The following is a 13,170-nucleotide window of genomic DNA, read 5'->3' as shown; positions in this document are numbered from 1 at the left end:
GTCAAAGCTTCCTGTTTCTAACAGTCAGAAACGACCTGGCAAGAATGGCCTGAAGGTAGAAGGCCTGAATGCATTCTTACTGTTTGAGGAAGGGGTGGGACAGGGGCGGCGTGGGAAGTGTAACATGGGCGGAAGAGGGGCGGGGCATAAAGATGTCTGCAGTGGTGTCACTTCCTGGCTGGGGGACTCCCATGTGTCCCTCTGCACATGCTTCTCTCCTGCTCCAGTTAGGCCTTGTGTGAGCTGGTGTGGGTAGAGGGGGGGGGGGGGGGATCAGGAGACAGTGTTCTGGGTTTGACAGCCAGCACTTAGAGTCCCCACACAATGAGAGAGAGAGAGAGAGAGAGAGAGAGAGAGAGAGATAACCCAGCCTGATCTGATTGTTTGGTTATGCTGATTATGGCAGGTCAAATGTGTCTTACAATGATGCAGAAATGACATAATCTTTCTCTCTCCTCTCCCCTCCTCTCCTCTCCCTCTCTTCTCCTCTCCTCTCCTTTCCTCTCCTCTCCTCTCCCCTCCTCTCCTCTCCTCTCCTCTCCTCTCCTCTCCCTCTCTTCTCCTCTCCTCTCCTTTCCTCTCCTCTCCACTCCCCTCCTCTCCTCTCCTCCCGGCTCATGCTATTAATCACTAGGAATACTGAATTAGTCCAGGGGCTTGTTACAGAATGTTACAGATCTTGTTACAGACTTTTACAGATTTTGTTACAGACCATTACAGGTGTTGGTACAGACCATGGGTGCACCATGGTGCAGTTTAAATGTTTACCCTTCAAACATGTCTGTAACCTAAACATGGTCCTGCACACACCCTGCATTCTGTCCTTGTTACCACACCTCACTAATCTCATGCAAAATGTCTGAAGAGTAATATTACAAATGTATTTATTAACTAGCAAGTATTTGTTTTTCAGTAGAACTTGGAGTTCAAAAATTAGTCAACAGCATTCTGCTTTATGAACCCCAAGTCTGTTTATTACACTTCAACAAGAGAGCTAGCAGATCCTGTGGCCATAGAAACAGACAAGATGTTTGCTCCTTGTGAGGAGCTAGTTAGTATCAGCACGTCGAATTTGGTAGCAGAGCTCTACGTAGTACTTGTGAATCCCAAGTATCATCGTCCAGCTGGGAATTCCTGTCACACAGTCAAACTTTAGCTGCGTCAGTCACAGGCAGGCACTGTCGACCAGGAACCTGTTGTCTCCTTAATACTGTGATACTTGAAAAACTTAGAAAATGTTACTGCTAAATTTGCCTGAGCTTCCTGCTGCTAAGAGTCATAACACTGAGCTGGCAGGAAGCGCCTACAGGTGTGTGTGCTCCTGCAGTGTGAGACGAGGGTGGAGGAAGTGGGAGAGTGTGTGACCAGCAGTTGCACTACAACCACATGAGACTGGTGGTCTGACAGCTCCCAGGAAGCTCACATGATCTGCACACGCACACGGAGTCTCTGCTGGCCCAGTGCTCCAGGGAGAAACATCATCTGTACCGTTCTGTACCCATTTGTCTGAATCATCCTCTCGCCAGGACTCACAGTTCTCAGCGCTCAAATGAACCCACAAAGAGGCTTATGATCAGCTGACCAGGCTGAGTAGGTATGTGTGATCATGGAGCCCATGGCCCTGGGCAGTGCTGTGGTCTCACGTTGCTCTCTGCACCAGACCAGTCCGGTCATGCTACAGGAGACCTGCCACGCAGGTCAGCCCCAAACCTGCTCCCCCTTACAATATCACACACAGGTGTGTTGAATATGGTACATCTAGTACTGGGTGAATAAAGACTGAATGTCTGGAGCTCTTCTCACTCCCACACGTATATTCTTATGTTTTCTTAATCGTTCTTAGCCAACAATTCTCAACCAGCTCATTCTGCTTTGAGGTTTTCTACAGCAACGCCAAAGCGGTATTGTTTAGTGCCACACCCAAGGATAAGACACACTAATAACCTTAACAACGCATTAAAGTCCTCATAATCACGCACTACAAACCCGCCCACATCCTACTTTAAGCAAGCCAGGTGTCACTTTGGCTACTGAATATCAATGAGCTCCAATATCAATGATCTTAGGACACATTATGAATGATGTCAGATTACTTCAGGATTTTAATTACTTTATTCTCAAAAAAACAAACAAACAAAAATAAAAACACAAAAACAGCAAAAAAAAACTGACTTTGATAAAGGAAAGAAAAGAATAGAAGTTACAGCAGTCTGTTCCAACACAACTGATTCATCTTCTACAACTACAGAAGTATAGAAGTACATCACAGAGTTTAGTCCACAGATCTGAGAACAGCTGGACTGTGATGGCTACAGATCATACAGTAAAGGCTGCTGAACAGACCTCATTCCGCTGCTCAGAGTCTGCCCTGGGGTCAGTGTGTGCACATGTACAAGAATCTCATTAACGACACAGCTTGTGCGCAATCTGCGGCATGGAATGCATGTGGCTGCATTTTGAGATAGAAAGAGAAAAGGAGTGTGTGTGTGTGTATATACACAGGTTACAAGCTGGCTTCCAAGGACTACCTTTGCCACACTGAAGCTTCAGTTCACATAGTAAGGTGACACAGAATGTACACAGCATGTGTAGGTGTAGATCAATTATGTTCATTTTGTGTTGATGTAGAACAACTCTATGAAGAGACTGGCATTTAGACATGGAGGCTGATTGATATGAGACTGATATTAGTCTGATATGCGACCCTATTCTTTACAGTGATGTTACACCATGTTACATCAGATGCCTCTGAGGCAATAGGTTTTACATACTACCAATAGCTCATTCACCTTACAAAACAAACAAAAATGTCTTTCAAAAAAGTAACTTCCTGGTATTCCAGCTATCTCACTAGTGATTCTTTAAGGAGTGTGAGTCTAGTGAGTCTTTAAGGAGTAGTGACTCTTTAAGGAGTGTGAATCTAGTGAGCCTTTAAAGAGTGAGTTTAGTGAGCCTTTAAGGAGTGTGAGTTTAGTGATTGTTTAAGGAGTGTGAGTGCTTTTGCCATTCGGAGACATCTGGTGGCCACGAGCCTGTGGGAATGGAGTGCTTTGATGGGAGCTTTTAAAACAGCACACAGGAATGTTGCGAACATTCACTGACTTTAGGGCAGACTCAGATAAGAATCTAAAGTGACAAGTTTTCAGTAGAAATGCACATGCACAAGCTTACCCATGAGTGTGGAAACAGAGAAAAAACAACCAAAAACAAGCAAATAAACAAACAAAAACAAAGCAACATGAGATAGACTCTTCAAACACAGCAGTGAGACAGCTTTGAGACAGCTCTATGAGCTTAAATAAACTAAAAACTCGACATTCCAGACCAGTACAGAATTTAAGGTACAAAATTACAATAAAACATTAATAACAATTTTTAAAAATATTAGACCACTAACCCTGTAAAAAATATTAGAAGATAGAAATATTAGAAGTTTCTACAAATAAATAAATACACAAAAAACCTTCTACAGTACTATTTAAATTAGTCATCGTAGTCTGGCTGGGGTGTTAGTTAAATGGTTATAATTTTCTAGCATTCTCCAAACACTGCTGGAAGATGGATCATGTTTGTATCACACTGCGGCCATGCCCTCAGAGGACTGCCTTTAAAGGGGTCCCACACCGCGGTCACACCTCCACCTCCTTCACCTTTCTAATCTGTTTTGAACAGGTACTTTCTACATACACTGTGCGTCGTGCAACAGCCTACACTAGAGGTTACACCCCCCCCCCCCCCACCATCTCTCTTCACTCCTAACATGCCTCATGTCAACGGGCTCACACAGTAGGCCACAACACACATCCCTGATGCACTATATTCTGCACTTCGCTAACACATGTACACGCACACACCCTTCTCACCCCCCCCCCCCCCCCCACACACACACACACCTCACACAAACCCAAACAAAGCTATTTTAAAACCGCTTCACTTCATTCCTACAATAAACCCATAGGCATAGTTTTGGGGGTGTCCCCCTCAAGATCTCATGCTCAATCTAGTCTTATATAATGTGCTCCGCAGAAATAACACAAATATCTAGTCTAAATCCTCTAGGTGTCATGGCAACAACCTCACCTACACGACAACCTCCACTGGGCCTTTTAATCAGGTGTCAGGTAAACCAGTGATTCACTACATACAGTGTGTATGCGAATGTACATGCATGTGCACTCGCTTAAGTTTTATAGTAGTATTTTTTGATTGTATCTGTATTCGTAATTAAAATGCTGGACCAATCCAAATAATTTTCAATCACAAAAATAACTCAGAACTCAGAATAATGAATCTGAAAAATATTTGGCTCAAAATATTGTTGACTTTACAAAGACTGTCTTGCTGCAGAGTGAATCCTAGAACATCATATGCAGTATCCTGTCCAAAACACACACACAAAACACAAGAACACCTGTGTTCTCACATTTCTCAAAAGGATTATGCTAATCTGGGTTTTACATATATCATAATTTCAAAAAGACAAAAGATGCCCTAAGATCATCTTCAATGCACTGAGGGATTACTGAAAAAACAATAATCACAACTGCTGAACTGTGAATGTCATTATTTATAATAGCACATGTGGATACATAACCAATCTGTGGAAAGCACTGCAGATTATCAGGTTAGAAAGCCACCTGTCTTTTCTCATAATGTGTATAATTGTCTGACTTGGAACTAACAAGAAATATAGACAATTCTCCAAACTCAAGCACATGTGATGAGAAACGTTTCATTGTCATGCAGTGGGCAGGTGCTTTATAAAATGCATATTCATAGTGGCCATTTATGAGTGGCCAATTTCAGGGTTGGAAAACAATGCTCAAGTCCTCACTCTGTGACCTTGGGTCAGTACAAGAAGCTATGGCTCAGGCATTTACAAAATGTACAATCAGATCACTTCACTGCAGCACAACAGAAACCGAGCTGACAGGGTCTTACAAAGAAAGACAGCTTCACTACGATAATGAGTGTAGAAAGGAAGAATTGAACTGCATGCATCTGCATGAGCCCTGCGGTCCTAGCTGTCTTAACTGACCTAGCTGACCTAGCCATCTTAGCTGACCTAGCCGTCTTAGCTGACCTAGCCGTTTTAGCTGAACTAGCTGTCTTAGCCGACCTAGCTGTCCTAGGCCTGAGCATGAATACACACCATTGTCTTCAATGTAAAAAAACACCTATCTGTAGATAACAAATAAACACAAAGCGAAGTGTGTACACGGGATGCTAGACTGGCTGGAAAAAATGTGCATCAACGGACCCACGACACGTCCCACAGTCTACGGGACGCTTCTGTTGTTTGAATGGAAAATGGCAACAGGACATCTGAGAAAATTCTAAACATTTGTGAGGTACAGTGGGTCACTGCTACTATCCCAACAAAACAAAACAATCCTCAACACATAACAACGCACTCTCACATATCAAATCAGTAGTTATACTTTGACAGAATTTAAACTCTCACTCTATTTCTACACTACGTCTGCGCTGTCATGGCAGGTAAGCCTTTGGAGTTTTCTCTCTTTGTTGTAGTTTTTTGTTGTGTTAAACCATAACACCAACACCTCCATGCAGGATCTACAGACGTCCAGAATACTGCATTCATAATGCTGCTCTTACTCCACTACACAGGGAGCACACAGAGAGCTTTAGATAACGGCTACAAAATTAAATTAAATTAAATTATGCACAAAAGCTTGTCCAAAAGTGTGAAGACCAAACAGGGACAACAGGGAAAGAACAATCAAAACAAAAACAAAACACCTAGCAGACCCCGATTTAAAGAACCTACACACTCAATTCCCCTGCTGTTCTGAGGGGAGGGACTGAGCAGAGGGCAGGGCATGTTCCTGCAGGGCGGAGCAATAAGGGAGGGGCTAACGGAGAGGAGGCGTGGCCTTTTTGTTTGTGTGCAGAAGGGCCTCCGACTGTCCAGCTGGAGTTCAGGATTCCTGGGGCACCACCTCCATCAGCTTCTGAAAAACTGCCGTGGTGGAGACTGCATGAAGAAGCAGAACACAGATCATCTCAGTGGAGAATAGCAACACCAGCACATTACTAAAGGACACAGGTGGATGGTTCAGGTTTAGTTTCCTCCACCTGTCTATTTTTGCCACGTATCTTGAGCCAGACCTGAACCTGAACCTGAACCTGAACAGAAACCATGCTCAACACTTAGCGCTGTTGTACTGCGCTGAGCAGGTGAAGGTCTATGGCTCTTCTAAGGTTCTTCTATGGTTCTTCCACAGCTCTTCACTGGGGTACACAGACTCACAGATGGCCTGCTGGAGCCACTGGGGCTTGTTCCTCCACCACACTCCGAAGTAGTAGACCGGCAAGCCCGTGCCGATGATGCCGAAGCCAATGGCGCACTCGGACGGGGTCTTCCAGATGGACACCACGATGAGGAAGATGCACGCCAGGACGAAGGACACAGGTAGGAGGATGTTCACCTGCACAGCAGAGAGACAGAGGCCTGCTCACACACCCCTCCCACACACTCACACCATCCGGCAAGGCCAAGCTCGCACAAGCCTGTCGAACGATTTCCAGGAAACACACTGCCCTGTGCTCAACAACGGCTTCTCGAAAGAGGTGATAAATTTTCAGATCTTTTTATCGAGGTTTACTCAGAGGCGGGGGGACAGTGCAGGGAGAGAGGGCAGCGGGCATCTCCACCACTGAGAGAGACCAGCCAAGGGACAGAGAGACAGCGGAATGTACCAAGACCTGGGGGGGGGGGGGGGGGGAGTGGGGAGTGGCCAAATTAGAGAGAAAGAGGGTTGGAAAAGGGAAACAGACAGAATAAGTGGTAATGAATGAGAGACAGACTGAGAGAGTTAGACAGAGAGACAGACAGAACAAAGTGGGAATGAGAGACAGAAAGAGGGGGAGAGGTTTAAACTACAGAGGTTAATCAAGAGTTGGGCCCCATCACTACAGTGACTTCATATCTCTCCTGGTAAATGTCACCATGCCAACCAGGCAAAAGAGCTAGGTCATGGAGTCCATTGGGGAGGAGGGTGGGGGTGCACAGTTTTCATACCACAAAGAGTCTGTCTAGCAGTACACCAGTACACCCAGTACACCCAGTACACCCACTACCCAGAACCATGATCTCCTAATAAAACCTTTTATCCTCATGTGCAAGATGTTCTGCCAAGACGTGTTCTGTCACAGTGACCCCGCCCACCACACACCTTGATTGGTCGATCCAGGTCAGGCTTCTTATAGCGTAGCCACATCATGCCGATAATTGCCATAGCGATGCAGAGCCAGTTGAAGAAGCTGAAGAAATTGATGACTGAGAAGATATCATTGGAAAAGGCGTAGAGGAGTGTCATCACACACTGTGGAAGAACACACACACAAACACTGATGAGTCAGAAAGAGAAGAAACAAAATACGTAATTAGATGTCAACCTACGAGACATCTGAATCATGTTAAATGCGTGAATTAAGTGAGCAATCCTGAGAATACAAGTGAATGAAAGGGCGTATCTGAAAGGGTTAAAACAGTATTGAAATAATTTCACTTTTCAGTTTTCCCACGGTAGGTCTGAACAAGTCAAATTTTGAAGCACTTAATTAAGCATTGTGGTCACACCAAGAAAGCAAATACCAGAAGCATCTTCCCATGTCAGGGTGTGGCCTATTCGCTTTTCCTGAACATTTTCTCATCAAATTACTTCTCACACCAGTTATAACATGTCATAACCCTGACACAAGGGAGGCGGTGCACTTGTGATCATGTTGTGGTAAACAAGCGGCCCTAGTCAGACTGAAACCTTTTTGGAGCCAGGAATAAAACGATCAAAGCTGTTGGATTTTTGGAATGCCTGAAATTAAATTCAGCTTTAACGACGCCACGCTGTGAACTGATATTACTTATGAGGGTAAAAAAAGAGGCAGTTCCCCTAATGGTGTGTGTGTGTAGCACTACCAGTTCAGCCCTTCACTAGTGGGTCCCAGTAGAGAAACAAGGCAAGTCTACTACCAGTTCAGCCCTTCACTAGTGGGTCCCAGCAGAGAAACAAGGCCAGTCTACTACCAGTTCAGCCCTTCACTAGTGGGTCCCAGTAGAGAAACAAGGCCAGTCTACTACCAGTTTAGCCCTTCCGACACAGCAAAGGGCCAAACGAGAATAAATGTTTCATAGCCAACCGATTCACTTAGCATGGACATCCTGGACTTCAGCTACATCAAAACCATGCAAAACGTTTCCCCCTAATCAATGAAGGGGACACAGGTGCCTGTTCAGTCCTGTTCAGTCCTGTTCAGTCCTCTAACTCTAACTGACCTTTGTTTTGTGTGTGTTGTTCTTCTCCAGGCTGGCTGGCACCCATGTGCGACATGCAACTTTCATGCCATTTTGCATTATTAATAGTGAATTTCCATGTTTGGGACAGGGCGGGGTCATGGTGGAAAGGGGTGGGGCATGGTGAGAAGGGGCGGGGCAGACTGAAGCAGGATTGGGGAAACTTGCTGTTGCTGGTTTCCTTAATACTCATAAATTAAATCTGAAATAATATTAATATATTAATAATCAAGCTTTGCAATAAAAAGCTGAAACAATTATATGCATAAGTTTTAATAAGGGCATGGCTCCGAGACAAGAGCTCAGGGCTACTGACTGTAGGTGCTACACGTGTGCGTTTGAGAGACTACGGCTTCAGGGTAAATTAATTTCAGGTAAGTGGCAAGAAACTGGACAACTAGCAGGTGTCAGCCTGTGAATAAGAGTGTTATAGTGAACAAGAGTGTTATAGTGAAAAAGAGTGTTACTGTGAAAAAGAGTGTTACTGTGAATAACAGTGTTACAGTGAATAAGAGGGTTACTGTGAATAAGAGTGTTACTGTGAAAAAGAGTGTTATAGTGAAAAAGAGTGTTATAGTGAAAAAGAGTGTTATAGTGAATAAGAGTGTTATAGTGAATAAGAGTGTTACTGTGAAAAAGAGTGTTACCGTGAATAAGAGTGTTATAGTGAATAAGAGTGTTACCGTGAATAAGAGTGTTACAGTGAATAAGAGGGTTACTGTGAAAAAGAGTGTTACAGTGAATGAGTGTTACTGTGAATAAGAGTGTTATAGTGAAAAAGAGTGTTACAGTGAATAAGAGTGTTACTGTGAATAAGAGTGTTACCGTGAATAAGAGGGAGGGCAGAGGGGTCAGGAGGGTTGGGTGGATCATCGACAGTAAGCTGGGAAGATGACCTTCACGTGACCCCACGAAGAACAGCCTACAATGTGATCAGAACATCAGAGAGTGAGACACATAGAATGAGACACACACAAACACACACACACGTGCGCACAAATCACACCAACAGAATCTAAGTGGATCAGGCCCTTTAACACATGCTCTGTTATCCCTGATCCTGTTACACATGTATTTGTGTGTGTCTCTGGGTGAGTGTGCACCTTATTATTATGAGTGTAAGTGTGTGTGTGTGTGTGTGTGTGTGTGTGTGTGTGTGTGTGTGTGTGTGTGTGTGTGTGTGTGTGTTGTACCTGGATGAGGTAAAGAGTGAGCCATTGACAGAACCAAAACAGGACAGACCCACAAACACGGGAATGATCCAAGACATGGGTCCAAGGTGGTAATTCCCAAAGTCCTAAAACAAGCATGCACGCACACACACACACACGGATGCATGCACACACACACACACACACACACACACACAGATTTGGCATCCATGCATGCGAGTATATATATAGAAGGCTTGCATTTGGATATGTGTGTGTTTATATGGACATATGTGTGTGTGTTCATATGGACGTGTGAGTGTGTGTTCATGTGTATGTGTGTGTGCTCATATGGACGTGTGTGTGTGTATTAATAGGGGTGTGTGTACTCACCACCGCCACAGCCTCAGACGTCAGCATGTCCTCTGTGCTGAGAGTGGTGAAGTACGCCAGATTGGTCAACACATAGACCACGGTCACGATGGGCAGGGAAATAATAATGGCACGTGGCAAATTTCTGCAACACACCCACACACAGAAAACACATGCAGGTGGTCCACCAGCAAAACCAGTCCTGGCAGAAAACCCATTCACCAACAGCCAGCTGCTCTCACTTACTTGAACGGCTCTATCATTTCTTCTGTGACAAAATTCAAATAATTCCTGGAAAACATAAGCATGAAAGCTTCAGAAACTGAGTGAACAGAGAACTTGACAAGCGTGGTCACCACCTTAGATACTCTGCTAAGGACATCTACTAACTGAAAGAGGACCAATCTGGACTGTTTCTACTTCCACAAGTTCAGACCCACGATTCTACTTCTATTAGCTCCAGGAGTTCTGATTCTACTTCTATTAGCTCCAGGAGTTCTGATTCTATTAGGTCCAGGAGTTCTGATTCTACTTCTATTAGCTACAGGAGTTCTGATTCTACTTCTATTAGCTCCAGGAGTTCTGATTCTATTAGGTCCAGGAGTTCTGATTCTATCTATTAGCTTCAGAAGTTCTGATTCTAACTATTAGCTCCAGGAGTTCTGATTCTACCTATTAGCTTCAGAAGTTCTGATTCTAACTATTAGCTCCAGGAGTTCTGATTCTACCTATTAGATCTAGGAGTACTGATTCTACCTATTAGATCCAGGAGTACTGATTCTACTTCTACAGTTACGACTGAGGCTGTAATCGGGATGTTGGGTACGCACCAGCCTCCATAGGCGAACAGGCCACTGTAGAGGGCTAATCCAATGTTCCCAAAGTCTGTTTTGGTTCCTTTGAAAGAGTTTTCAGGCAGAAGGGATGAAGTGTCCCCTGAAAAACAGAAAAAGGGAGAGAAGCATTAGGGCGGCACAGAATGCAGGAGTGACTCGGGGCACAGGGAGGAGCCCTGGTGATTTTCTGAGAGAGAAACAGCTCGTGGGTGCAGAGGAGCTGCAGGCTGAGGGTGAAAACAACTTCTCTCCTCCTCTCCATTCTACAAAAGCAATCAGTGTTGAGTGAGCAGAACCAGGACCTGCTGACATGGTCGGGTCGCGCTCAACCCACGCGTGGTCATGGCAGTCAGAACAAGCATAGAAAAGGGGCCGTGAGAGAGAGAGAGAGGCCACTATTGGTCCTGTGGTGCTGGTCGAGACAGAGGTCCATCTCTCTCTCTCTCCAGGAGAAACATAATGGCAGGAGTGGTTCATTTCAGCTGTAGGAGTTTACAAATGCTCTTCCTGTAAGGGTTAAAGTTCACCAGTTCACCATCTTAACTTGCTAAGTATGGACTTTGAACGTTCAGATTATCCTTAGATGTTTCTCACGTTCTTTGTGGGCTTGAAGAGGTTGCTAAAAAAATGCTTCAAATATGCATCAGTGTACTTTTCGTATCAGATTCTGTAGGAAAATGACTGAAATATGATGTATTGAGCATATTGTATAGCCTGGCAGCAAAGGAAGACAGACAGTATAGGATCCAGTTAAGACCTTGTAAACAAATGCGTTTCCTGTGTGAGCTGGATCTCTGGCAATGGTGCCATTTCCTGTGGGAGACCTGCTTAGTCACAGCTGCAGAACTGATGTGAATGAATAAAAGAATGAGGGGGAGAATTGTGGGTAGCAGGAGAAACGGCGGTCACGACAGGCTCGTGTGACCAGCTTGGGCTAGGGACCACCAGGTCCCGTGATACTGTAGGAGGGGGCGAGCGGGCTGTGTGTGTGTGTGTGTGTGTGTGTGTGTGTGTGTGTGTGTATGTGATGTGTGTGTGTGTGTGTGTGTTTGTGTGTGTGCCGAGGGGGTCCTAGGCCCATATACTCCAGACTGAGCTCTGAAAGCCTTCGCATCATTACCCTTTACACTAAATCAGCAGTGTGGGAGCAGGGCCGTTTCACACACATTCTTACACACTCTCACACACTCTCACACATTCTCACACACTCTCACACATTCTTATGCACTCTCACACATTCTCACACACTCTCACACATTCTCACACACTCTCACACATTCTTACATACTCTCACACACTCCAACCGAGACTCCAGACCTGGGAGACACTGGGTTGAAGCACACAACAGCCAGTCAGATCTTGCTCACCACTGCTACACCACCCTACATCACCACTGCTACAGCCCCCTCCATCACCCGTTACACCACCCTACATCACCACTGCTACAGCCCCCTCCATCACCACTGTTACACCACCCTCCATCACCCGTTACACCACCCTACATCACCAATGCTACAGCCCCCCTCCATCACCACTGTTACACCACCCTACATCACCACTGTTACACCACCCTCTACAACTGTTTACAAAATTTATGTTCTCATGTGTTTGCTGCATGTTTGTTCACACACAGTCTTTCAGCTACTTATCGGTGTGAACCACACACCCACACCCCCCCCCCCCCCCCCCCCCCACACACACACACACGTGACGTGTTTCCTTGGAACATTTCCAGGCCAAATGATACTCTGCACCCTAGATGGGCGAGGCAGCTTATCACCACACACATGTCTGTTCCTCAGAGATGAAGATGGGGCAGACGAGTTCAGAGGCCCAGACCCCGGAGCTGGAGCAGCTCTCCCCACACCCCCCCGCCTAGCACCCAGCACTCAGTACAATACTCAGTACAACACTCAGTACAGCATTCAGTACAACACTCAGTACAACACTCAGTACAGCACTCAGTACAATACTCAGTACAACACTCAGTACAGCACTCAGTACAATACTCAGTACAACACTCAGTACAACACTGAGTACAGCACTGAGTACAGCACTCAGTACAACACTCAGTACAACACTCAGTACAGCACTCAGTACAGCACTCAGTACAACACTGAGTACAGCACTCAGTACAGCACTCAGTACAACACTCAGTACAGCTCTCAGTACAACACTCAGTACAACACTCAGTAACACACTCAGTACAACACTCAGTAAAACAGTACAACACTCAGTACAGCACTCAGTACAACACTCAGTACAGCACTCAGTACAACACTCAGTACAACACTGAGTACAGCACTCAGTACAGCACTCAGTACAACACTCAGTACAACACTCAGTACAACACTGAGTACAGCACTCAGTACAGCACTCAGTACAACACTCAGTACAACACTCAGTACAGCACTTAGTACAACACTCAGTACAACACTGAGTACAACACTCAGTACAGCACTTAGTACAACACTCAGTACAACACTGAGTACAG

The 13,170-nt window shown here is 45.2% G+C and overlaps 1 protein-coding gene across 1 annotated transcript in view; it reads right to left on the bottom strand.

Moving 5' to 3' along the window:
- Positions 1 to 2,079: 2,079 nt before the first annotated feature.
- slc7a5 (solute carrier family 7 member 5) overlaps positions 2,080 to 13,170 on the bottom strand; it is a 19,642-nt gene continuing 8,551 nt past the window's right edge. The window contains exons 3-10 of the mRNA XM_077022281.1: positions 10,671 to 10,776; positions 10,087 to 10,131; positions 9,862 to 9,985; positions 9,511 to 9,614; positions 9,143 to 9,239; positions 7,200 to 7,349; positions 6,275 to 6,452; positions 2,080 to 5,998 (exon numbers count right to left, since the gene is read on the bottom strand). Of these exons, the coding sequence (XP_076878396.1) occupies positions 5,943 to 5,998; positions 6,275 to 6,452; positions 7,200 to 7,349; positions 9,143 to 9,239; positions 9,511 to 9,614; positions 9,862 to 9,985; positions 10,087 to 10,131; positions 10,671 to 10,776 (860 nt within the window). The 3' untranslated portion in view covers positions 2,080 to 5,942. The remainder of the gene's footprint in view (positions 5,999 to 6,274; positions 6,453 to 7,199; positions 7,350 to 9,142; positions 9,240 to 9,510; positions 9,615 to 9,861; positions 9,986 to 10,086; positions 10,132 to 10,670; positions 10,777 to 13,170) is intronic.

Source organism: Brachyhypopomus gauderio, chromosome 11 (genome assembly GCF_052324685.1).
Source record: "Brachyhypopomus gauderio isolate BG-103 chromosome 11, BGAUD_0.2, whole genome shotgun sequence".
In the NCBI taxonomy this organism is placed as follows: Eukaryota; Metazoa; Chordata; class Actinopteri; order Gymnotiformes; family Hypopomidae; genus Brachyhypopomus; species Brachyhypopomus gauderio.
The sequence above is the reverse complement of the archived record's forward strand: the minus strand, read 5'-3'. Positions and strand labels throughout refer to the sequence as shown.